This window comes from Carassius gibelio, chromosome A4 (assembly GCF_023724105.1).
Source record: "Carassius gibelio isolate Cgi1373 ecotype wild population from Czech Republic chromosome A4, carGib1.2-hapl.c, whole genome shotgun sequence".
NCBI lineage: Eukaryota > Metazoa > Chordata > Actinopteri > Cypriniformes > Cyprinidae > Carassius > Carassius gibelio.
In genome coordinates this window covers 22,611,054-22,634,436 of record NC_068374.1, presented here as the reverse complement: position 1 = coordinate 22,634,436, position 23,383 = coordinate 22,611,054, and the positions used below count along the sequence as shown (strand labels likewise).

At 41.2% G+C, this 23,383-nt stretch overlaps 2 protein-coding genes across 17 annotated transcripts in view; one reads left to right on the top strand and one right to left on the bottom strand.

The window, feature by feature from the left end:
• Positions 1-13,077, top strand: part of lhfpl3 (LHFPL tetraspan subfamily member 3) — a 31,919-nt gene extending 18,842 nt beyond the window's left edge. Inside the window, exons 2-4 of the mRNA XM_052577348.1 lie at positions 8,900-9,130; positions 11,530-11,563; positions 11,812-13,077. Coding sequence (XP_052433308.1) covers positions 8,900-9,130; positions 11,530-11,546 — 248 coding nt within the window. The 3' untranslated portion in view covers positions 11,547-11,563; positions 11,812-13,077. The remainder of the gene's footprint in view (positions 1-8,899; positions 9,131-11,529; positions 11,564-11,811) is intronic.
• A 756-nt stretch (positions 13,078-13,833) lies between these two features.
• Positions 13,834-23,383, bottom strand: part of kmt2e (lysine (K)-specific methyltransferase 2E) — a 33,293-nt gene continuing 23,743 nt past the window's right edge. For 3 of the 16 annotated variants that reach the window (XM_052577102.1, XM_052577095.1, XM_052577091.1), the window contains exons 12-24: positions 22,589-22,723; positions 20,652-20,723; positions 20,021-20,200; positions 19,334-19,660; positions 18,945-19,244; positions 18,579-18,732; positions 18,262-18,488; positions 17,881-17,937; positions 17,332-17,796; positions 16,978-17,207; positions 16,670-16,752; positions 16,166-16,269; positions 13,834-16,086 (exon numbers count right to left, since the gene is read on the bottom strand). In XM_052577102.1, the coding sequence (XP_052433062.1) occupies positions 15,043-16,086; positions 16,166-16,269; positions 16,670-16,752; positions 16,978-17,207; positions 17,332-17,796; positions 17,881-17,937; positions 18,262-18,488; positions 18,579-18,732; positions 18,945-19,244; positions 19,334-19,660; positions 20,021-20,200; positions 20,652-20,723; positions 22,589-22,723 (3,378 nt within the window). In that variant the 3' untranslated portion in view covers positions 13,834-15,042. The remainder of the gene's footprint in view (positions 16,087-16,165; positions 16,270-16,669; positions 16,753-16,977; positions 17,208-17,331; positions 17,797-17,880; positions 17,938-18,261; positions 18,489-18,578; positions 18,733-18,944; positions 19,245-19,333; positions 19,661-20,020; positions 20,201-20,651; positions 20,724-22,588; positions 22,724-23,383) is intronic. The other 13 variants (XM_052577188.1, XM_052577181.1, XM_052577199.1 and 10 more) reach the window with 9 other exon arrangements.

The following is a 23,383-nucleotide window of genomic DNA, read 5'->3' as shown; positions in this document are numbered from 1 at the left end:
GGGAAACAAAATGTATACTTTTGGTGTGCCTCCAGGAGCAGGGTTGGGAAACTTTGCTCTAGTCGCCCTGAACCCTGAACAGTGCAGCCTCAGTATTTTTGACTGTTATGGAGGGCCTGCAGAGTTGGTCTTCAACCCCTGGTCAAAGTCACCTACCTGTCCTCATCTTCATTACCCTAACCCTAACCCTTGAGCAGTTAATTGAATCATTCATTCAAACGATTAATTCAAAATAGCTGATTGATTTAGAAACTAAGCAAGTTGTTGTCTTTATGATCAGAATATTGATTCATTGACATTCAACAACAGATTAAATCAGGAAACAGTGACTTGTGTTTCACGCAAATGTCCTGCTCTTGCTTTGTTAGGAACTAGGCCTATTTTTGTTGTCAAAACACCCCCCCCCCCCCCCAAAAAAAAGACTAAAATTGTCTAAAGTGTAGCTCACTCAATACTAACTTAAAATTTGTTGAACTGTATAAAATATATATCTCATTTGATCAGACTCATTCTAAAAGTCAGGAAAATTGCACTCTTGCTTGTGTAATATTACAGCTTCAAATTTTATATGTATATACTTTATATATTTATATATCAATGCGTTTTTTTTTTCAAAGTGAGATACTCAATGTCACATATCGTTTAAACAAAAATTACAATATCATCATAGATGATCAATATCACATACTCCAATAGCAACCACGGCAATATGCTAAAAACCAGAACAAAACTTAGCAACTGTATGGCAACCACCTTTAATAGGGTTCTAACCATTCATACGCAACATGGCAATGTCCTGGCAACCACCCACAACACCTTGGCAACCTCTCAGAACATACAATAAACCAACTACATAGCAACCACATAACAATATGGCTAAAACACTTAGAACACCTTAACAACTGTGAAGCCACACCCTGGCAACTACCCATTACACCCTAGCAACCACATAGCAATGGACACTTCAAACACCTTAGTGACCACAAAGCAATGTATAAAAAAACAGCATTTGAGAAACACTCAAATCTCCTTCTCCAAGAGAAACTAAGACCCGGAGCACACCGATCCATGCACGGTGCACAGCAAATACAATTCTAAGGCTCTGCGCCACATCTGAGGAATATTAAAACAATCCCATCAGCCAGCTTCAAACGCTCAACTCACGCAGAGAAACCAAAGAGGACATCTGCAGAATATTCAAAAACGCCCCTTCCTCTGAGTGCTGTCACACAGTCTGGGAAACCTGAGAGAGATAGAGAGATCATCTCTGAATTTAGATGAGTTGTGCTAATAAAACAGAACGCAGAGAGGGAAACAAAAGCTCTAGTGTCTGTCAAGTAGTGAAGATGTGGACTGCATTTGGAAGGACACACCAAGCATCACACGGACACTTCAATGAGCGCTTGACAGGGCTAAATAATGCTGTCCTGGGGGCCCCAATTCAAAACGTATTGGTTTCCAACTGGGAAGAGGAAATATCCATTACATAGTATTGGGTTCTGCCAAATACACACGCAACACACTGGTTGCCATCCAAATAGGTTTGCTATGCCAATCCAGCTTGTGTGGTTGAAATAAGTGCATCAGAACGATAAAAGAGAATTTTTCTCTTAATCTGTTTGCTTTTTCTTTTTGTCTATTAAGGGTTTGTGTATGTCTCCTCTCGTTAAATCTGTATTTTGGCACGCTCATTTAGTTTCCTCCCAAACTTGGCGGGTGTGCTCGTGCTCGCCAGTAATTAATTGGACCACCTGTTCCCAATCACCTTTACGGTTCCACCGCCCCCAAAGAATTATGGGATATGTAGTCTTTTGCGTTAGGGTAATGAGGTTATATGCGCACACGTTATAAAGATTATGACTGCATATTTTCAAGATGTCAAACGAAATGTATTTTTGGATTTTCGGGTCGATTTTCCATATATATATATATATATATATATATATATATATATATATATATATATATATATATATATATATATATATATATATATAAACTGCAGTGATGCACAGAAAAGAGAAAGTGAAAGGCTTTTTGAAATGGAAAATCAATGTACTGCTCACTGAACTTTGCACAGTATGCTGTTTTAGAAATAGCATGTGAAACAGTAAGCATTGTGCAAAAATATATTATGCTACATTATTGTGAAATTTCCTATTTTCACATAAAAAATGAATAAATGAATAAACGAAATCCCCGACTTTTACACTCTGACTAAACAAAACATGCAGCATAGTAATTTATGCATAATAGATATTCTTTCATATGCTTTAAAAAATATATATATATATATATATATTTGGCAGTATTAAGTGTATACTGTGTAGTATGGAAGTAATAAGCTAATATGCTACTGATTTGAAACGTTCCACAGTACACAGGTAGAGCCAGTGCATTTTAAATCTGCAAATGATACATGCAATGCTGTTTTAGCTAGAATAGAATATTGCTGTCTACCTGTCTACAAGAGTATGTAAAGTATACATAGTTTATAATGCAGAAAAAGTAATAGTGTGTCAGTTGCGCTGGCCTGGTTTGCCCAGGAGGGAGGAGTTCAGGAGCGCTGCAGTCAATAACACACCCATCACTTATCAAACACCTCACAAGACTGACAATCCTGAGAGCGTCTCCATGACAACAGAACTCACACACGTTCAGAGCCAACTCTCAGCTGCGGCGTGAATAATAACTCCGCTGCATCTCTTAGACTTTCCTTAGAGCACTTTTATCTTAATTCAGAGGTAGCATTTTAACACATCATCTTGTTTCTATTCATCTTCAAAGGGTTTATTGAACCATCATCATTGCAATTAATATGAAGTTTAAATTTCAAATAGCCACCTGCTTTTTACGTGACTTTGGATGTGTTTAGAAAATTAATGTTTAGATATTTTACACAAAATAAAAATGCAAAAGGACCCTTTTTGCAGTGTTTAGGCCACTATAAACCTGTTTCAACCATATTATGCCTTTTTACGTTTATCTAGGCCTACTGAAATAATCCACAGTGGGAGCCACTTTGTGTAAAGCCTGTTATATGTAACATATGCCACTGGCAGAGCAGAGAAGCCCATTCAGGATTTAACAGTCAAAGACAGATGTTTGTCTGAAACAGGCTGAACCCAAATTTGTCTTGTGTCAGGTAAGCATGAAAGCAAAGCTTTTGTCTGCACAGATGCATTCATGATTAGGTGAATGAAAAGGGTAATAGACATAAAAAGAGTGGCAAAGACATTATGACCAACAAACATATAGAAAGACAGACAGACAGATAGACAGATAGATAGACAGGTATCACTGATGCATTTGGATCAACTATGTCTATTACGAGAGACATTCAGTGCCGAGCTGTTAAAATGGATTGAAATGAATTAATGAAGTGTTTTCAAAACTGGTTCTCTTGCTTATACTTAATCATAGTTCAATTGCTCCTCCTTCCCCACTTGATTGTGTTAACGCTTTTTTGATTCCAAACAGTGGTATGATTATTTTATCATAATTCATAACGGCAGCTGATTAGCCATATAATGACGATGCAGGAGAAGGCAGTAAAATGCATAGCATTGCTCACCTCACTTTTAAACTTTGATTTTGTTTCCAAAGTGTGAACACACAACTATACTTGCGTCTAAAGCCATATTCAGACGGGTTTCATTTTACATGGAGAAGTTGGGCAAAGTCTCTTTCAAGGAAAGGCTCACTCAATGGCCAGATTACACTATTCCTGTGCAAATAGATCAGCTGTATGTACATAAATATTCTGTCATTTCCAGGCACGAAACTTCTGTTAGCTTTAGGTAAGTGCCTATTATTAACACAATCCAATCCGAATTTAATTAATAAATCGTTTCACTGGACCATATTATAAACTTATAATAAACAATGAAGTACGCACCGGAATATATTTTTATTATTACAAACATCCTGCGGTAAAATAACATTATTCCATCTACCCTTGTAAAACGAATCCCATCTGTATAGGGCTTAATATGCTTTGAATGTGCAGCAAATGTTTTCGAATAGAGATTCGCTATAATTTGGTCCATATCAGCAGTGAACTGTACTAGAGTTTACCTGAACCGTACCCCAGATCGCCTTCGTGCAACCAAGTTCAGAAAACAGCTTTCATATCATCCAATAAAACTGAACTCTGATGCCAGACGAACCCAAGTACCTAATCGTGTGTGTGTGTTTGGCTCTGTTCAAAACCTGGTGAGCTACCCTGCTATCTACTACCTACTAGACAGCTTCCTACCTGAAATGTATCATCATAATTGACTGATTTGAAATGTTTGCAGGAACTCACAATTATTTTTTGATGCTAACATGTTGCTAAGCTAACAGTGCTCTAAAAATGTGATTTTGCCTTATTATTTGGCTGAAACTAAGTATCTTTGGAGCCTTTTGGAATAGTGTTTGAGTCAGGAGCGCTGCTAAAGTGTCTTAAAATGTTGTCTAGGTAGGTAGCTAACTAGGTTTTGTAGAAGAGATAGTGTCTGACTGCAGAAGCAGGGAATTTCATATTAGCATGGATGCAGTGAGGTCTCTCTCTCTCTCTTATTCTCTTTTCTTCTATTCTTTCCCACCATTCATCCCTCTCTGCAATGGAAAACAATAAGCTGCCATTCTCAGGATGAAACACAAACCCTGAGGCGTTACTCTATTCTTGCCTTGACAATATATTGAGCAGCAAACAACTGCAGCTTAGCAAGAAAGAGGCAAGGAGAGACAGGAACCTTGCATTATCTTCTCCTCTCTCCATCCATCTTGTCTCCTTCCCTTATCATCCTTGCTGCTTCTTTCTTCTCCTTCCATTGGCTGGGATGTAAAGACATTTTAACAAATGCCAAGTCAAGCGATGTCAGGGGAAGATGAGCGTGAGGAAGCACTTTTTTTCATCCTTCACTGCTGCTAACCTGCATACAAATGTGAAAAGTTGGGTACTTAAAGGGATAGTTTACCCAAAACGGCCAATTCTGTAATTATATATACACCCTCATATCATTCCAGACATTTGGATTTTCTTCTATGTAATTACAGCGTTCAAGCTTCTTTTCAGTACTATAAAAATGGATAGATACTGAAACCCTCAAGTTTGAAAAATTCAAAAAGCAATGTAAAGGTATTATAAAAGTAGGCCATAATGGTAGTGAACTATATTCAAAGTCTTATAAAGCAATGTGACATTTTGATCTATGACTAGACTTCAATGTATGCCATTATTCACTATTATTCACTGATCTCTTATTTCAGCTATAGCTTTCAAATCTCATTTGTGTTTGAGTATTTTCAAATATAGCGCCACCAAGATATTTCGCTCCAGGTTTGAAATAAATGACACTAAATAGCATTGCTATTAATGGGTCTCAACCAGTGGGAATGAGGCAAATTTAAATGCACAAAAATGGGACTAAGAGATGACAGCTGGGAAATTTTTTGAAAATAATGACTTAAAGGTCTGTTCCATATACATATAAAGCTATGATTTCAGAATATATAGAGTCATGACTATTTTAATGGTATGTTTACATGAGTAAATGAAGTCCAAATGTAAATTTAGGTGAACACAAGTTCAGAACAACATTCAGGGAACTGCTCTATTAGTCAGCAGCCTGTGTATTTTAGTTCCCTGTGTTCTGGACAGATCTTAATCCATTTCAAGGGGCTTCATCAATAAATTGTTGGCTGAGATTACAGGAAAGCATGAAAAATTGATATGCGGAGTATAGAGGAAAGACTGAGGGGAGGAGAAGGGTATCGCAAATGTATATTTCCCAACGGAAACACTCTCTCACATGCAGAATCCTCATCTTTAACTGTGTTTATTTATAGCCTCTATCTACAAACACATCTCGGATGTGACACTCACAGCATCGGCATTCAGAGCACTCTCGCTGACCCAGATGCAGCATGAGTGCTCGCTGCCAGCAAAATCAAAGCCCCTCGCAATGCAACCGCAGTCTGATCTATTAGAAAAGAGCTAGCGATACTACAGAACCACGAGGTTGCCTTTCCATAATCTATTCTGCGGCATCTATTACATAAAAATAAGACAAAACGGGATGAAAAAGACAACTTGTCTTTTGCAAGATGGTTGAGATAAGGCCAACTCATTATCAGAGCTCAGCTGTGTGTGTTTCTTCGATAACATTGAACGGTTTAGCTGAAGAGCTCCTTTTCATTTGTATATGTGTGTGGTGCAGTGCTGCAGGCTCTGGAGAGGATTGTGGAATGAGAGAAAATGCTGATGGTTTCTATTATTTATAAGCATTCCCCACATAATGTGTGTGTAGCCATGAATCTGGTCCGATTTAACGCACTACACTCAGCAGCTTTCCCTCCAGCGTGTCCTATAGTGACGTGACGGGTGCATGCAATTTCTGCACTACCACCAAACATCTGTCACTGGACAAAAAACTCACACCACTAGTGGAGCCAGAAGTTGACATGAACCTTTTGTCGGTCATTCGGTTTGTGTAAGTGTAAGTCTTATTGGGTCGTGCAGCATTTGCACTTTCAGCATGGATAGACAAATAAGTTGTCACTGAAACTTGTCATGTCCTGGCTGGATAGGACACGGTGCACCACCATAGGAAGGCTGGTTGCATGAGTGATAGATTCAGTCACACTGTCACAAACAGCCCCAAGAAAAAACCTATGAGCTCTTTAAAGTGACTGCGGCGCAAATAAGCTGTGGATGGAGGGATGAGGGTGATTGGCTCTTAGCTTTAATGTGATTACTGTTAGACTTCTGATGGCTATTAGTATAATGATGATGAATTTCTTTTGAAGTTTCGCTTATTAGATACACGAACCAAGAGATTAAAGTGAGAGATAGAAGGACAGAGATATAGGACACGCTTTTAGTGACTGTTCATGTCTCTATCTATTTTGTGACACAGCAAACTCTGTGACAAAGACAAGTAGGAGATGTGTTAATCGTGTCTGATTCATTCGACAGCATCCATATGTGGGCTATTTTATCTCTTAAGATATAGTTTTTTTTTTTTCTTTCTGATTGCTGAATCTGTCCTGCTTGGTTCATTCAACCAGATATGCTGCCTTCAAATCCTGCTGGGAAGCTCCTACTTAGGGGTTCGGAAGTCTTATTTTCTACATGATGGGCATTTCATTGATTTTGGATCAGAGTAAAGAGGTGGGCAGTTTCATAGTTGTTTTTTCTTGGTTTTAGTTTCTTGCAATGGCTTGACACTTCATGTCAATAAAGCAAAAAAAAAAAAAAAAGAAAAGCTAAATATGTAAATTAGATATGCAATTGACGTGTTGTGTAAAATGGCTTAATGTTTTTATGATTTTCAAATTTTCTCCCTGCCTCAGGCCTAGATATATAAACAGGTTAAATTAATCAAACTTTTTGCTCTTCATCAACTATATTATATATTCCATTCATCATTTTTTTTTCAGAACGATTGTCCTATGTAGGTTTGCAGAAATGCTGGATCTTATTTCACCATATCTGAGATTGGATGAATTTGATAGTCCAGGGGTTTCCAAATCTGCTCCTTGAGCTTAGCCTCAAATAAAAACCTCTAAACCAGCTCCTCGTGGTCTTTAGTATCACTAGAAACTTCAATGTGTGTTAGAGCTAAACTCTAAACTAACCTGTCCATTGCGGGGTTACCCCAAGAAACCAAACTCCAGGACTCAAACAGGGGACCCCCAACCTCCAAGTCAGGTCTCAAAGAAAATCCCAAAAATTTTCTATTGGTTACTACATCATTGTGGTGCCCTTCTTTTACGTGTGATCAACCCTTTATGACTTTAGGGCAGCATCAAGGTAATTTGTCTGATAACTCAAAGAGAAGGCCTGGTCACATTATAAATTACTTCCTCTTGTGTAACTGATTGTGCCTGCATAAAACTATCAATGCATCAAAACTGGCACATGCAGTATTTGCATTTCTCCTCACAAAGTTTTGCAGGATTTACCATGACCGTGATCTGATACTCCTGAAGATACAGTCATCCGGTCTCAATTCATCAGGGATGATGTAAGGGCTCACAGTTGGTACTGCTGATGAGCTAATATCAGATCTATTGCTTGTTCTGTGAGGTATGTGGTAACGGAAGGGTAATACAACTTTTAAGCTGTCACAAACTGTAGATAGACAAGTGTCTCCCAGCCCTGTGGCACATGAATAGTACAGAATAGTGGAACTCTAAGACATGAAATGGGTGGTTCAGAAAAGGGATACATATTGAATTGCTTTTTTAGCACACTTGAGTGAGTTTAGGTAGGACTTCCTGAACAATGGTTGATAAGTTAACAGACTTATATTCATGGCAGGCTATAAACGAAAACTAATTGCATTGAACATTTGCATTTAAGGAGTAGGCATTTGAGCAAATCCAGGGATCAGAATATCATGAAGACCTGAAAGTTTTTTTATTTTATTTTATTTTTTAACTTTGGCCAGTAAGCAACCATCCGAACACCCAAGCAACTGTGAAACCACCACCCACATACAGCATTGTGCCTGCAAGTTTTACACTGGCAAGAATCACCCACATTTTGTTCAGAAACTTTTGCAATTTCGTTTTGTGTACAAAAATGACTCATAGCAGCTTTCGACAGTGTGTGCTTTTTGTGTGTGTGTGTGTGTGTGTGTGTATGTGAATATAAATTGGGGGCTCGTACGGGATTACTGGTACCTCTCTCCTCATTCATCTCAGCTGTCAGACATGTTATAATCTAAGAAATAGAAGAAAAGAAACCAGCATGAATTCTTTCATTGGAGCTGATTTTGTTCCCCAGCTTACGCTTTAAAACTGCCATCTATCATATCGCTTAAGTACAAAAATGCATTCTGCTGTTGATTAAATCCATAGAACGTTTATTAATTGGATGACTCACGATGCCTGCTTTCTCTCTTAGGTGTGTGTCTGGTGTTGGGCTGTATGATATATCCTGATGGCTGGGATGCTGATGAGGTGAAGAGGATGTGCGGAGAAGGGACGGACAAGTACACCATTGGAGCATGCTCAGTGCGCTGGGCGTACATCCTGGCCATTATGGGCATCCTGGACGCCCTCATTCTCTCTTTCCTGGCTTTTGTGCTGGGCAACAGGCAGGATGGACTCATGTCCGAGGAGCTGCTGGGAGACAGTAAGATTAACCTTATTTTGTCTGAAGAATTGTTATTCTGTGTCTTGTCATGTCTAAATGTCATGTCTTACCATGGGAGACTGCAGATATATCTCAAAAATGTGTCTTAATTTATGCAAATAAATCATTTTAAAGAGTTTTGGACCATAAGATGTTATACACAGTTAACAGTTTACAAAGAGTTTTGGCAGAGCAAAAAATACAAATACAAAAACAACTTGAGAGTCGGTACCTTTGACGAAAACACCATTTGGTTGTGGAATCTAAGCGTTATTGCTGTTGAAGTTTATAATATGCTACTTGCTACTGTTATTTATTTGCAAGCGATATAAGGGGAGGGACAATGTTATTTTTATAGGACAAATATTTGTATATATATTTGGACCATTTTTCAGTTAACATTATTTTGGGAAACTTCTCAATGTACATATTAGCTTCAAATTAGAGGAATCCGCATACTAAAAAATTGTGAATCTTACCAAATTAAAGGGTTACTCCACCCCAAAAAGAAAATTTTGTCATTAATCACTTCCCCCATGTCAATTCACACCCATAAAAGCGTCTTCGTCTTTGGAACACAATTTAAGATATTTTGGATGAAAACAGGGAGGCGTGGTGTGACTGTCCCATTGACTGCCAAGTAAGTTACACTGTCAAGGTCCAGAAGAGAATGAAAGAAATCGTCAGAATAGTTCATCTGTCATCAGTAATTCAACCGTAAAGTTATGAAGCAACAAGAATACTTTTTATACATGAAGAAAAAAATAAATAACTTAATTCAACAATTCGTCTCCTCGGTCTCTCCACATCACCATTTTGGAGAATATACGCTGAATGCAAACTGCGTACGCTCTTCTGTGTCAGCCTCGGCCACGACACATGAGTATGTTTTCTACGTGTATTTACACTTTGACTTGAAACGGAAACAGCGCATCTGTGCAGCGTTGTTGAAACAGAAGCGTGTCCAGCAGATATTCTCCAAAATGCCGTTACAGTGACGCGGAGAGACAGAGGAGACGAATTGTTGAATTAAGTCGAAATTTCGTTTTCTTCACGTACAAAAAATATTCTCATTACTTCATATCGTTACGGTTAAATTACTGATGGCAGACAAACTTTTCTGATGACATCTTTCATACTTTTCTGGACCTTGACAGTGTAACGTACATGGCAGTCTATGATACAGTCTCAAGCCTCCAGGTTTTCATTCAAAATATCTTAAATTGTGTTCCGAAGACTAACTAAATTCTTACAGGACTGGAACGACATGGGGGTAAGTGATTAATGACAAAATCTGCATTTTGGGCTGGAGTATCCCTTTAAAGTACCATGAGATTAATTATAACTATGCTTTGATATACTAAAAGAAAAAACAAACAAACAAGCGTTTAACAAGTGCATAATGAAACTTTTCTCTGAAAGAATCCAGAGATGGCCTGGCTAATCTTGTGCATTTCTGACGCACATTATATGATTTAGTTGTAATCACAAAATGCGTAACTTACATAAAGAACTACAAACTTGATTCTCCATTTCTCCCCATAAATGCTCTAACCCATCAGTTTTCAACGCGCAGCTGTTGAGCCATTCGGTGCGATTCATTCATTACTAGACAGAGCCTGCCAGCCAGAGGTGAGAGAAGACTCAGCTTGAGAAAAGAAGACAAAGCGATGGTCATTAAGGACAGAATCAGATGATAGGGCTGTGAAAATAGATGAGATATGAGAAGGAGCGAGAAGAAGAGGAAAATGGCAAGTGAAGAAAAGATAGAAAGGTAGAATTTACCATGGACTGGGGTTAATTGAAGCCTGGGGCTCTGGACCAAGCCATGAATTTCTAATGACTGTTTACACAGCTTGCTGTCAGCCAGTCCATATTAATCACAGGCACAGCATCCACTGGAACCCATGCTGTGCTGAACAGAACACCTTCAGCAAAACACTATTTATGGATATGGACTATAAAATGCTTCATATAATGAAGGTAGATGGAAGGAACAAACTCCACTTTCAGGAAGTCCTGGAAACCTGGACCATGAAACTATTATTTTATATAATGGCAATGAAGGGTCACTTATAGGTGTGTTAAGGTTTACTGATGAGTTGCAAATGGTGAGTAATGATATTTGTATAATGATGAATGAGCAATTCACGTCTTACTGCTGCAGAAACCAAATGTATATCATATTTTGTGACTGCACATGATGGTGTTAGTGCCATCTAGTGGAAATTACTAGTTAGGTTTATCCCAACTGATGGTGTGTGAAAAAAGTCTATTTAATGTGTATTTATCAAATGTGACAGCTTTCAGTAGTTGATAAATATTTCTGCTGCATTTGAGAATTACGCTGTGATTTTTGCTTTAGTTTTGATAGAATTTTCTCCTTTTCCCATCAACAGAGAGTGGAAATGCATAGATGCCAGATACACTCAGGTGAGCGAGTGTTGGTCAGTATATACGCACCTTTTTGTCCATACAATGAAAGTCATATGGTCCAATGCATGTGTGTTTTTTTTAAAACATAACTGACAACAACACTCTTAACAATATCTTATTTTGTTTGGAAATATAGTGATGTTATGAATTTTTGAAACGATCTCTCCAAGTTTAGCTTCCTTGTATACATTTCTCAAGTGCAATGCTGTGGATTTTTACTTAAACATCACTTAAATCTGTTTCAGGTGTTTCTGTCTCGTTCAACGAAAACCATTATGTGAAATCACAATCCAGCTTTACCCATCATCCTGAGGGCAGGAAGCCTGACTAAAGCAGTTAAAGGATGCAAACGGTGAATGGAGTTGGAAACTCGATGCTTTTCATTCCAAATCCCTTCTTTTCACTTCACTCCCTGGAATTGCTTCTCAACAAACCCCCACCCTACTTTAATTTACAGTGTTCTGTGTTACTAACATGATAGGGCAGCTAATGCACCGTTTAGAAGTAACTTTAACTTGGATTAATAATAATAATAATATTTATTTTTCATTGCGTTCTCCTTTAAAGGCCTGCATTACGATAATATTTTGGGATTTATGAATTACTGTAAAACACTGTTCTATTTGACTGGATTCCTCAATATAGAAGGAAACGTTTACAGGCTTGAATTGTGGGATGTACATTCTGGCACAGAGCTGCACCACAGACATTTTCGGCCTGTTATTATTGGTCACCACCACCCCTGGACAAAAAAAAAAGAAAAAAAAGAGGGGAGCAAAATGGTACACTAAATCCTTACCACTTAACAGAGCCAATTTACACGCAAGTGATCATTTATCGGAATTCAAAATGTACAATTATTTCAACAAAACACTATCCAACATTGTTTAAAAGTGGTATGTAAACAGAAGCTGTGAGTTCACTGTTAATACATTTTAAAAACTAGTGTCAAAATTAGGGGCAGACATCTCTGCCATTAGTAAATGTGCACACGCCAAGTATATACAGAAGTAGGAGAGTGTTTTAAGTATTATGTATTGAGTGTATATGTTGAATTTCTGTTTGTCTCTAATTCGATATTTACTTCTCGGCAGTGTTGGTGCTGTATAGTTATGTGTGCCATAATTATGATGTTCTCAGCTGGTACCGTTTCGTACTCTTGGTATTATCATTCTGTCCCACCAAGACAAACGAACAGCCTAGGATCGCCAATCAAAAACATCATGGGAAAAACTGGAGGATGGGGTTTCAAAAAGCAAAAGCCCACAGGAAATGACCTCACAGTGTACCTCGTGCCACTCCCTCCCTTCTTGGACAACGCTGGATGAAGTTCTGAAGGAAAAGGAAAAAATGTTGTTTCGCTTTATTTATTGGGTGTCAGTCTTGTCAGATGATGTTCTATGTAGAAAAAAAAAATGTAAATACACCATTCAAATGTATTAGTTATAAAAGTTCATTAAAGACAATTCACCCACATTAATGAATAAAGATTTTACCTCTACCAACTGAAATCGAGATATTTAATTTTTACCGTTGTTGTAAACAACAGGCATATTTATCTTATTTACTTTTTTTGTTTTCACAGGCCAGCGGTGTCCAATCTTGCTTTTGGAGGGCCAATATCCTGTAGAGTTTAGCTCTGATACTTATTAAACGCACCTCAAACAGCTTCCCACGCTCTTCTGGATTACTAGAAACAGAGCAAGCGTGTTTGTTGGTTGGTTGTAACCCAAATCTGCTGGATGTTGACCTTCCTGGAGGACTGGACACCCCAGACCTGCACTAGGTAAACTGAGCTGAAAGCTGCTTCAGTCGTCAACATGGCAAACCTTGGCATGAAAGATACATACAAACATTGGCGCTTATAGCTAACTTTATTTACGCACCCCATGCTCATATTTCCTCGTCATAACTTTTCTACCTTCATTCCAGTCGATTGTAACCTCTTGCTTGTTGTTGTTTGGTCATCTAATCTTTCTTCTTTCAATCCGATTGGTCAAAAAACCTCTTTCCTTTCATTCTGTTTGATTTAAGCAAAAACAGTTTCTTTGAAGCATCTATCAGATACGAATGAGAAACAAACAACTGGGTTTATATTTTATAAAATGACAATAATAGTGGTCAACAAACAGAAACGTTGAGACAGGTCTCGGCAACGGCGGTCTCTTCAAACCTTCACTTCAGCAGAAGACCTTCACAGTGAAAGAAATTTCATATATAAGTAAACATCAACCCCCAAACCCCCAGTAAAACACGAGACCATTCGGTTGGTATAAAACTGTCATTACAGTGATTTATTATAATGAACCATGAAAATAACCAACTAGTGCTGTGTCTGTGAGCCTCTGTCCTTCACACACACATACACTCACACACAAACAGTAAAAAATTAAAATAAACCAGAGAGGGAAAAAAATTAAAATAGTGCTACAGTCACAGAAACATTCAGCGTTTTTGTCAAGAGCGCTTGTATTTACAACCATATTCCAAAATGGGGATGGGAGCGAATTATACAAGCATAGAAAAGAAAAGAAGCCAATATTTACACCTGTTTCTGGAGAAAGCTGGAGTAACCACCTATACATTAAATTACACTTTCTACAAATAACCATTGATATTCAAAAATAAACCGCTTACCCCTACAGCAAGGACCTCTCGTTCAAAAGCTGCCACAGAGAACAGCACGCATCTGTCTGCGTCGTATTTGCTTTCCGTCTCTCATGCGCACTTCAATTATGCACACGGATGCGGGCGGCACGCAAGCATACACACTCCCTTCCGTTTATAAACAGACACTCATGCACAGACTCGCTCATTCACACAAGTGCAGTCTTCCTGGGGCAGTTGTAGCGGCCTATCGGAAAGGTCTCCTCTGAATTTCTGCAGCGGTGCACAGATATTTTTGTTACATGGAGGAATAAAAAAAATAATAATTCTGTATTTTTTTTTTTCTCTATACAAAACCTTTTTGCTATATAATGAGCCACTAGATAAAACAAATAACTGATGAGTGAAAAAAACAGTGAGAAACGGGAAGAACGGGGAACGGCAAGGAGGAATCTGGAATGTCCCATTGCATTGCACTGCACTGAGAGGGAAAGAGGAAGGATTTAACGGGAGAAACCGGAAATGTTTATTAAAATTAATAAAAACATTCAAAGTAAAAAAGATGTCTGGAAAAGACAGGATGGCAGTTCAAGGTTATGGGAAGGAGAGAGGTGTGGGGGATTCTGGGTAAGTGATGAGCACCAGGGTTCATTAACCATCATCTTTTACACAAAGTCTACTGATACAGTTCGACATTTCTCGTTTTTCTTTTTAAAATGTACCCTTTTCACCCACTGGTTTCCATTAGCCTTTGTGAAAAGGTACACAGAAAATATTTACAGTGGTGTTGTGTTGCCTATGTTACACAATGTAGCTCCGCCCCTCTCTGAGAAAAGTTTGTCTAGGGGGCAGGAATTAAGTGGGTGTGGTCAGTGCCATCCTGTGCCCATGTAGCCGGTACTGTGAAAGGGGGCGGACGAAGATGTAGGTCCTCGGTTACCACCGGCAATCTGTGAGACGCTCGGATTGGGTGGGGTCTGTGTGGGAGGAGTTTGTTGGGGAGGTGGTGGTGGAGGAGGGGGTAATACAGTTTGTTGATAAGTGGAAGGGGTTACTGAGGGGTTGGCTGGTGTAGACTGGTGAAGCAGAGTGGTTTGAAAGCCACCGATGTTCTGGAACGGGTGTGAAGCAGTACTAGAGGGAGCAGGGGGAGGGGGCGGAATGGGTGGGTGTGGTCCTTGCTTGATTGACAAAAGAGTGCCACTATTAGGTGTTGGCTGCTGGGAACTCTGTCCCTGAGGAGGTGGAGGGGGTGGCGGGGGCGCAGAGCTCAGCAGAAGTTGATGCTGCTGCATCGAAGGAGATTGCAGACTGACATGGAGCAAGGTGGGACCTGGTTGTGGGTGGGGAGGAGGAGGTGGAGGCGGCGGCGGGGGAGGGGCGGCACTGCTTTGGTAATGCAGTGCATGATGGGTCTGTAGAAGAGGTTGGGAACCGGGAGGAAAGGGTGACGCCACGCTAGGCTTGAACGTAGGAAACGGCGCAGCAGCAGGGGTAGGCTGAGCGGGGAAATAGGAAGCAGAGGTGGGTGGAGCTGGGGGTGGAGGCGGAGGTGGTGGTGGGGCATTTTGGGGGTTATACTGAGGGAAAGTAGCCGGGCCAGACGTAGACTGGGGTTGAGGCTGGTTCTGCGGCTGAGCTGTCAAAAAGGCTCGCTGCCCGCGGTAAGGTGACCCTTGGGGTTGCGCTTTGGGTGAGTGCATGAGTGAAGGTCCAGCGTAGTGACTCTGCGAGGCACCGGATGGCCCACAGTGGAGCTTGGTGGGTGTCAGAGGGGCTGGTTTGGAGCTCGAAGTCTTGTTGCTGGACTGCTGGACGGACAGTGCCTGAGGCTGAGAAGGACCACGAGGCTGCGCTTCACCATCTTCCTCTTTGGATGGTCGAGACACAGTCTGGGGTGCTGGAGAACAAGGCTGTAAATGGCAAGAAACATGGTTTATGATAACAAACTTGCCGGCTAAGAAAGCTAATGCTGCCTAGAGAGAATATTACATTGAGGGAAGGTTCTCTTACTGCATGTGTCGAGGGGCTCTTGCAGCTCTTGGGAGAAGGACATTCCTTCACCTGGGAGTCGCCACCCTCTGACTCTCCACTGTCTGAAAACGAGACAAAGCAGATATTTTAATATTAAGATTAAAAGATCTAACCAAGGTTCCCACGTTCTGATCAATGCATTTCCATGATTTCTCCAGTTTGGGCTAACCTTCTTACAAAGTTTAGCTCCAACCTACTGCTCCAGCACACCTGCCTAGAAGTTTCTAGTGATCCTGAAGACCTTGATTACCCGTTTTAATGTTTAATTATGGTCGGAGCTAAACTCTGCAGGAGGGCCCACCCCTGGGATTATTGGATGAACTTAAAAAAAAAAAAAAACAAAAAAAAAAACTTATTTGTATGTTTTAGGTACCACTTCACAGGTTTAAACAATTATCACACAAAAAAAAACATGGAAATCGCAATGCAAAATTCAACAAATGTTTCCAGGATTGTTTTTACCTGCATCCTTGCGATGGTCACTCAACAACAAGGCCCTGTGGTAGCTTCGCTCCCTGGCCTGCTCTACTGACGTTGAAGATGTCCTGTACATTAAAAGAGAATTATTATATAGTATATATGCTTAAATATTATTTTTCATTCATAATTTGCAAAACTCAGTTGGCCCAAATGGTCATCAATCTGTCCAAGATATCTCCACAAATGGGTTGAGAGTTTTATTCTGAACAAATTTATATTGAAATGGTGTTTATTAAAGCGTGAGTACTTTACTTTATTCTCATGGAAGGGAATATATTGTAGGGACATACCACTGCCCTTCTCCATCTCTTTCCCCCTGAGGTGGGGTGTCTGGCTCCTCGGTGTGCTGAGGAGTCCTGGGGGTTGGTGTTGCTACAGGAACAGGTGGCTCAGGGGCCACTTCCACAGCGACAGAGAACACATCTACTGGTGGTGCAGTGGAAACAGGGGAGCTACACTCTCCCTTGGAGCCACTTCGCTGTGCCTCACGCTGACGTTTCCTGTACTCCAGGAGAGACACCTAACAACAAAAAACAAGTCACGTACAGTCAATTAACAACATTGAATAAATGGCATACATGATTTTTTTGATACATTTATTCCAGCCAACACTTTAGTTCAGTTTGATAGATGCTTTAACAGACCTTTTTCTTCTGCGAGTTCTTTGCAGCACCTCCATCCCCTGTGCCATCACCACTCAGTGAGCGAGTAAGGGTCACACTGCTGCTCTCCTCATTACAGGAATAGAAGGGCGCCGCCTCACTGAAGGGGCCAGCGGAGCTTGAATCCGGCCTGTATGCCCCCATCTCCAAGGTGTGAGAAGGGGTAAGATCTCTCAGATTAGAGTTCACTGTGGAAAACGAGAGGCCGCCACGGTCTGGACTCTTCATCCAGGGAGGGTAGGAGGAGGCTGGGGTCTCGGGTGCTGAGGCAGCTTCTGAACCACCAACGTCAACCTCCATGCCTTCGTCTACTGCGGCATCCTGGGGCTCAGCAAGGGAGGGCTGAGGACTCAGAGGCCCCATAGATTTTGTAGATTCCAGTGGAGCCGTATCAGAGCCAGCATTTTTCAAGCTGGGAGATGCCAACAGCGAAGGGGGTCGTTCAACCTGACAAACAAACAAGATGTGGTCATGAAAAATGCAGCAGAACACCTCTGTAGCATGTACAGGGTATTTAAGTAGTGAACTCACGTCTTGTGCACTGGGCCGTCGGCTACCATCTGGAGAACTGTCCATAGACGACTCACTCTGTGAATTTACAAAGATATTTCATGATCATTTTGTTACCTTTTAGTAAAATAAAGCTTCAACTCAACGGCACAGAACTGAACAATCATTTCAAGATCACCACCACAGGTGATAACAGTCCACGCCTGCCCAATAGCAAAAGTGTTAGTGCCCTTATTTGTAAGAACTATATAGTTGTTTTCACAGTTTGGAGACAACTTTCATTTTATATTGGGCAAAACATTTCCACTAGATTTCACTCAAGATTACTGGATTCGGTTTTAAATGTTTAAGAATCCTTTAAGAGTATTTAAAGTTTGACTTAAATTATATATACACACACACCTCTTGTGGCAGAGGGTGGTTGGGAATCTGCAAGGGTGTTGAGGGCTCAGTACTGGGTTCCTCTGGTCGAGGTCGAGGAGGCGTTGCAAGCAGCAGGGGCGTGCCTGGTGCTTCTGTTGACTCCGTTCGGGTTGGGGTGGCACAAGGAGACCCATACGGGGTGGAAGTCTCCGACATACAGGGATCGAGTGAACATAAGCGCCTTTTCTTCAACGGGGTAGGCAACTCTGCAAGCACATGAACCAAGTAAGACCAAGAACTGCTTTAGAGAAGCTTTAAGTTGTTAATTTGCAGCAAGAGATGGACTGCTGACCCACCTGGAAGTGAGCAACTGCCGTTGAGAGGTAAAGGGCTGTAAGACTCGCCGTTTATAGAGGGGCTGAGAGGGCTCTCACTAGGCATCAGCAGAGAAGGCCGCCCTCCACCTGGGCTGGTGGAGCCCTCCTCTTCTAAAGCTTGCTTCAGCCAGCGCTGCACAAAACATATGGAGTTAGACCAGAAACTTACTAGCCTGAATTTGAACACTTGAAAGTGAATATTAAAGTGGGTCCGAGTTCAAACGTAGCCCCCTCAAATGTAGTATAATCCACCAGAACAACCATTTTATCAGAGAGAGAGAGAGAGAGAGAGAGTCAAAAGTCAATAATGCTGGCTGACATCTCTGAATAATGCAGCAATTTTACCTTCTTGCAGGAACCAGTGGTAGGTGACGTTTCGGGCATTTCTCTTGAGCGCCGCCGCCCCGTGGGCACTCCCAGTGTGCTGGGGCTACGGTTGGCCAGAAAAGGAGAGGAGAAGCGGACGTAGTGTTTAGGCGTGCTGTAGACGTGTGAACTGCAGGCCATGCCTGGTAAAGAGTTCAGCTGTGTGGCAAGGACCTCAGGATCACTACTGATCCGCAACGGCCTCTCAGGGGGAGGCTCCGGAGTCCGAGAAGCAACCCGTTCCTGTTTGTCAACAACGATCCACTCGCTCACTAAGTGCTGTTGGGAAAGAGAATATCCGAGTGATGAAATGCACAACAAACTGCTGTGAAATGCATTTTATGGAAGCCATGGGTGAGGAATTCTACCTTTTTAGTTTTGGGGTACTTGTGTCCACTGCGGCAAGGCGGGGCAGGTGAGCTGCTGTGGGGTGGGCTGGTGTCAGGGTCATGTGACGGTGGAGCGTCAGCCTCAGGGGCCGAGGGTGTCTCTCCATCTTGAGTCTCTGTTGTTAAGGGCTCTAAAGCATCACCAGGGGAACTGGGTTGCAAGTCAGAGCAGGTGCTGACCGTTCGCGCTCGCCGCCTCTGCTGTCCTATGTGTGTGCGGTTCCGCGAGAAACTTTTCCTCTGTTTGTTACGGCTCACTTTTGCGGGCTTCAGACAAGGCTCCTCCTTCACTACCTCTATCATGGGCTAAAGGTCCAAACAATTAAAAAAAGAAATATATATTAACTACAAGCATGACTTTTCAAAAGTTTGGGTCAGCTTTCATTTTTTTATTTATACAAATGTATTTATTTTGACAGTAAAAACATCTATAATCTTACAAAAGCTTTCTATTTCAAAATCAATGCCGTTCTTCGGAACTCTCACTAGATTACATTGTTTATTGTGTTTCTGATCAAATAAATGAATGCAACATTTTATTACAACATATAACATATATGACCAAAAGTAACTTTCGTCTACAACTTAAACGTCAAATCGAGTCAGAATCAGTACTTAAATCAATACTGATTTACTGATGTTTGCTCATAACTGAAGGTTATGTACCTGTAATATGGCAGGAGATTCGGCCTCTGGTGTAGAAGGAGGCTCTTCCTTAATCTCGCTGCGTCCACCAACTTCCCCTTTGGTGCCGATCCTTTCTAACGCTTGCTCCCTCCGCTTTTCTCTTTTCTCCATTCGAGCAAATGCCTGCAGAATGGCCTCCATCTTCCTCTCTTCGCGTGTCTATGTGAATGATGCAAAAGAAAGACAGAAGGAAAGAAGACAACAGAGAAAGGTTGAGTCTATCTTCTGGCTGACAGTCGGGATCCCAGCTAGCTACAATCAGCAGGCCATAGCCAGCAGCAAAGGCGGGAAAAGTGAGAAATGGGACACTTCTGTTTTAGTCAAAAGGAAACATAAGACCCCCCCCACCCCCAAGGTGTGAGAGGCGGCGTGTGTGTGCGTGAGAGCTTCTGTAATCTCTCTTGTCCTACCAAAAAGAACTGCAACAAATACCACATAAGGGTGTCTTGAGGTGGGCCATGTTGAGCGACTGAGGGTTGCATGCCTGGACTTCAGTCTCAGCATGGGGTCAGTGAGCACAGGACAGTGGGGTTAGTGTGTGGGTACTCCTGTACAGTAACAGGCAGGGGGTGGGTTGGGAGTCGTTCATGATATGATGGGGTAGGTTTACCTCCTTGTTTCTCAGAGCTCTGCAGCAGGAAGCCCCTGCGTCGTGACGATGGGACTCCTCTGCCGGGCCGCCCTGAATGGTGCCGAAAGAGACAGCCATCAGGGTTCAAACATACACAGGCCTCTAGTTTGCTCACACCCCCATGCACACATTCATATGTATCAGCCTAGTCCTTGTTGTCTGGGTAGTGTGGTTGGGGTTCAGAGCTTTATTATGGGCCTACCGTGTGATTAATGGACATACCCCTCTTTTACCAAAAGGTGCTGGTTCTGGGCTGGGAACAATCGTTTTGAACAAATCATTAATGTCTGAAACAGGCGGGCAAGATAATTTCTTCACCACATAACATTCTTAACTTAACTGATGTCAAAATGTGGTGTGTGGGGGAAGTGTCCGCTGCAAATATGCATTCTACTGAGCTACTCAAGCCCATTTTGCCAGTACATCTGAAAAAATTAATTTTTTTGAATTTCCTTAATTATTTCAGGATTTTTCTAGTTGTTTGTGATAACTAAGACTTTCCATTTGAATTGCAAACTCACGGTCAAAAAGTCCAAAGTCTGCAATTTTACAAACGGGGGTATAAAAAAAAAACTTGTTTAAGAGCATGTTGTAATGTAGTCTGTTGACAGGCTAGTTCCAGAAGAGGTTCTCAAATCCTCAGACCAAGCACCAGTACCATTATGGTGGAAGAGGGGTGTTAGAGAACTCAAATAAGATTGATGGGAAATCAGAATTGCCTGTGTCCTGTTGCAGCAGAGAAAATGAGAGGAATGCTTGGGGAATTTCCACTAATAATGTACCAGAGTCTGGTACCTTGCTATTAATTTATTCAGATAAAATATTTTTTTTTTACAACTATTAGTTTGTTTTGCTTTGTTAATGGTAAGACATTTCAAGATTGGTTGGGAGTTATATTTTTTTCCTGAACATTTCAGCAGTTGCTGCCAACTTCCCAATTGATGAAAGTTTTGGTAGTGTTATGGGTTCAAAGCCTGTTTTTCCCAACATTTTTCCTTCTGCCTTTAACCAGTCATGACAAGCAAACAAAAAGAAAGGACCACACACACAGTAATAGCCACAACAAAACATTCACATAAAAAATGTACATGTTTAGTGAGAGAGTTACTACACTCTCTAAGGTTGATCTTCCGCTACTATGTAACCAATAGCCAAAGCTATTATACAACCAGACAGCAAGCTCCATGCCTGCTGGTCCATGCATCACTAGGGTCACAATCAAGTTTCATTATTCAAAACAATTCTAAGAGAGGATCTTTGCAACTTTACATGGCCTTTTTTTTATTATTCAAGAGTTTGACTCGCATATCTTTAATGCAAAAAGAAGCCAATTTGTGTTCAGTTTTGGTTGGCAGCAGTGTTGAACAGATGGCTGATTGGACATGAATGGTCATAAATTTGCTCCAGAATGGAACTGAGAACCATATATACAGTAGAATACCACCACATTGTGTTCCTGGTTAAATTACACTGTGTAGTACTACTACAGTAGGTTCTTCCATTTCTCACTACTAACATGGTCTTGAAATTTAGTCATGACAGAAGAGAGAAACGACTGCAGATGAAACCAAAGTCCAGCTCTTTACATTCTAGCGTGGAGAACCAAAGAGGCTCCATAAAAGATGAAGTGTGAACAAGAAAGACAAAGCAACAAGGATGAGTGCCCTCGCGCTACCCTTCAGGAGGTTAAACTACACAGCGACAGGAACAGAGAAGCGGTGGCGGCGGGAGCAAAATTAGCGGGAGGTGTAGAGGAGGGGGGGGGGGGGTTAAAGGAATGGTGGAGTATTCTGGGAGCTGCCCAAATCACCACACACACCAGGAGGGGAAAAAGACAGGGGGGGTGGAGGGGCGACAGCGTTTTCCATTGGCGACTGTGATTGCCATAGTGGTCGTTTTCCCCTGGAAGCACTTACCATCTTCCTCCTCCTTTCTGCACTCTGCTCCTCTGACTCCATCTCTACTTCATTGCTAACAGAGGTTTTCTCTTCTAGATCCTCTATTAACTCAGGATCCTGCAAGAGGGGGAGAGGGCCTTTATCATCGCCTGGCTGCAAACCAGGAGAGGAGCATTAGAGAGGGAGAGAAAGTGCGGGAAGTTTCGATTCGCGCCAAATGTGGCCGAGATTTTGGGTCAGGACAGACCAGATGTGTACTTATGAGAATCTGTGCATCAATGCAACTACTAAACGGATCGGAGGGCATCTCCTCTGTTCTAACTGTGCCAGAACTGACAACTCTTCCTGGGACGTCCTGATGTATATATGGTACCAGCATGGCAGGGAGTTACTAGGGCAGGTTCTTGAAAACTTTCACAGTGTGCCAAACAAGCAAGATTTAGTATTCTGCCACCACTGAAATACAGGAACATACGAGCAAAATAATGCGGAAAAGTGTTTTCTGGTAAACAGACACTGCAATTAGGGCCAGGAAGGAGATGTGGATGAGTAAACAGATAATTAGAATGATTAAAACGATCCAACGAAATAAAGACTCATGCACAGATTAATACAGATGGATAATATTTACATGCAAACAAGCTTTTTTTTTTTGACCTTTATAGATGAAGGGACCTCCTTACCCAGACTCTCAGCCAACCCATATACATTAAAAAAATGCTAGATTATCAGATTAAGCATTTAACTACCTTTCACGGATGAAGACGGGCGTGTTTTCATTTTGTGGGACAAAATAGTACTTGTGTGGGTAAA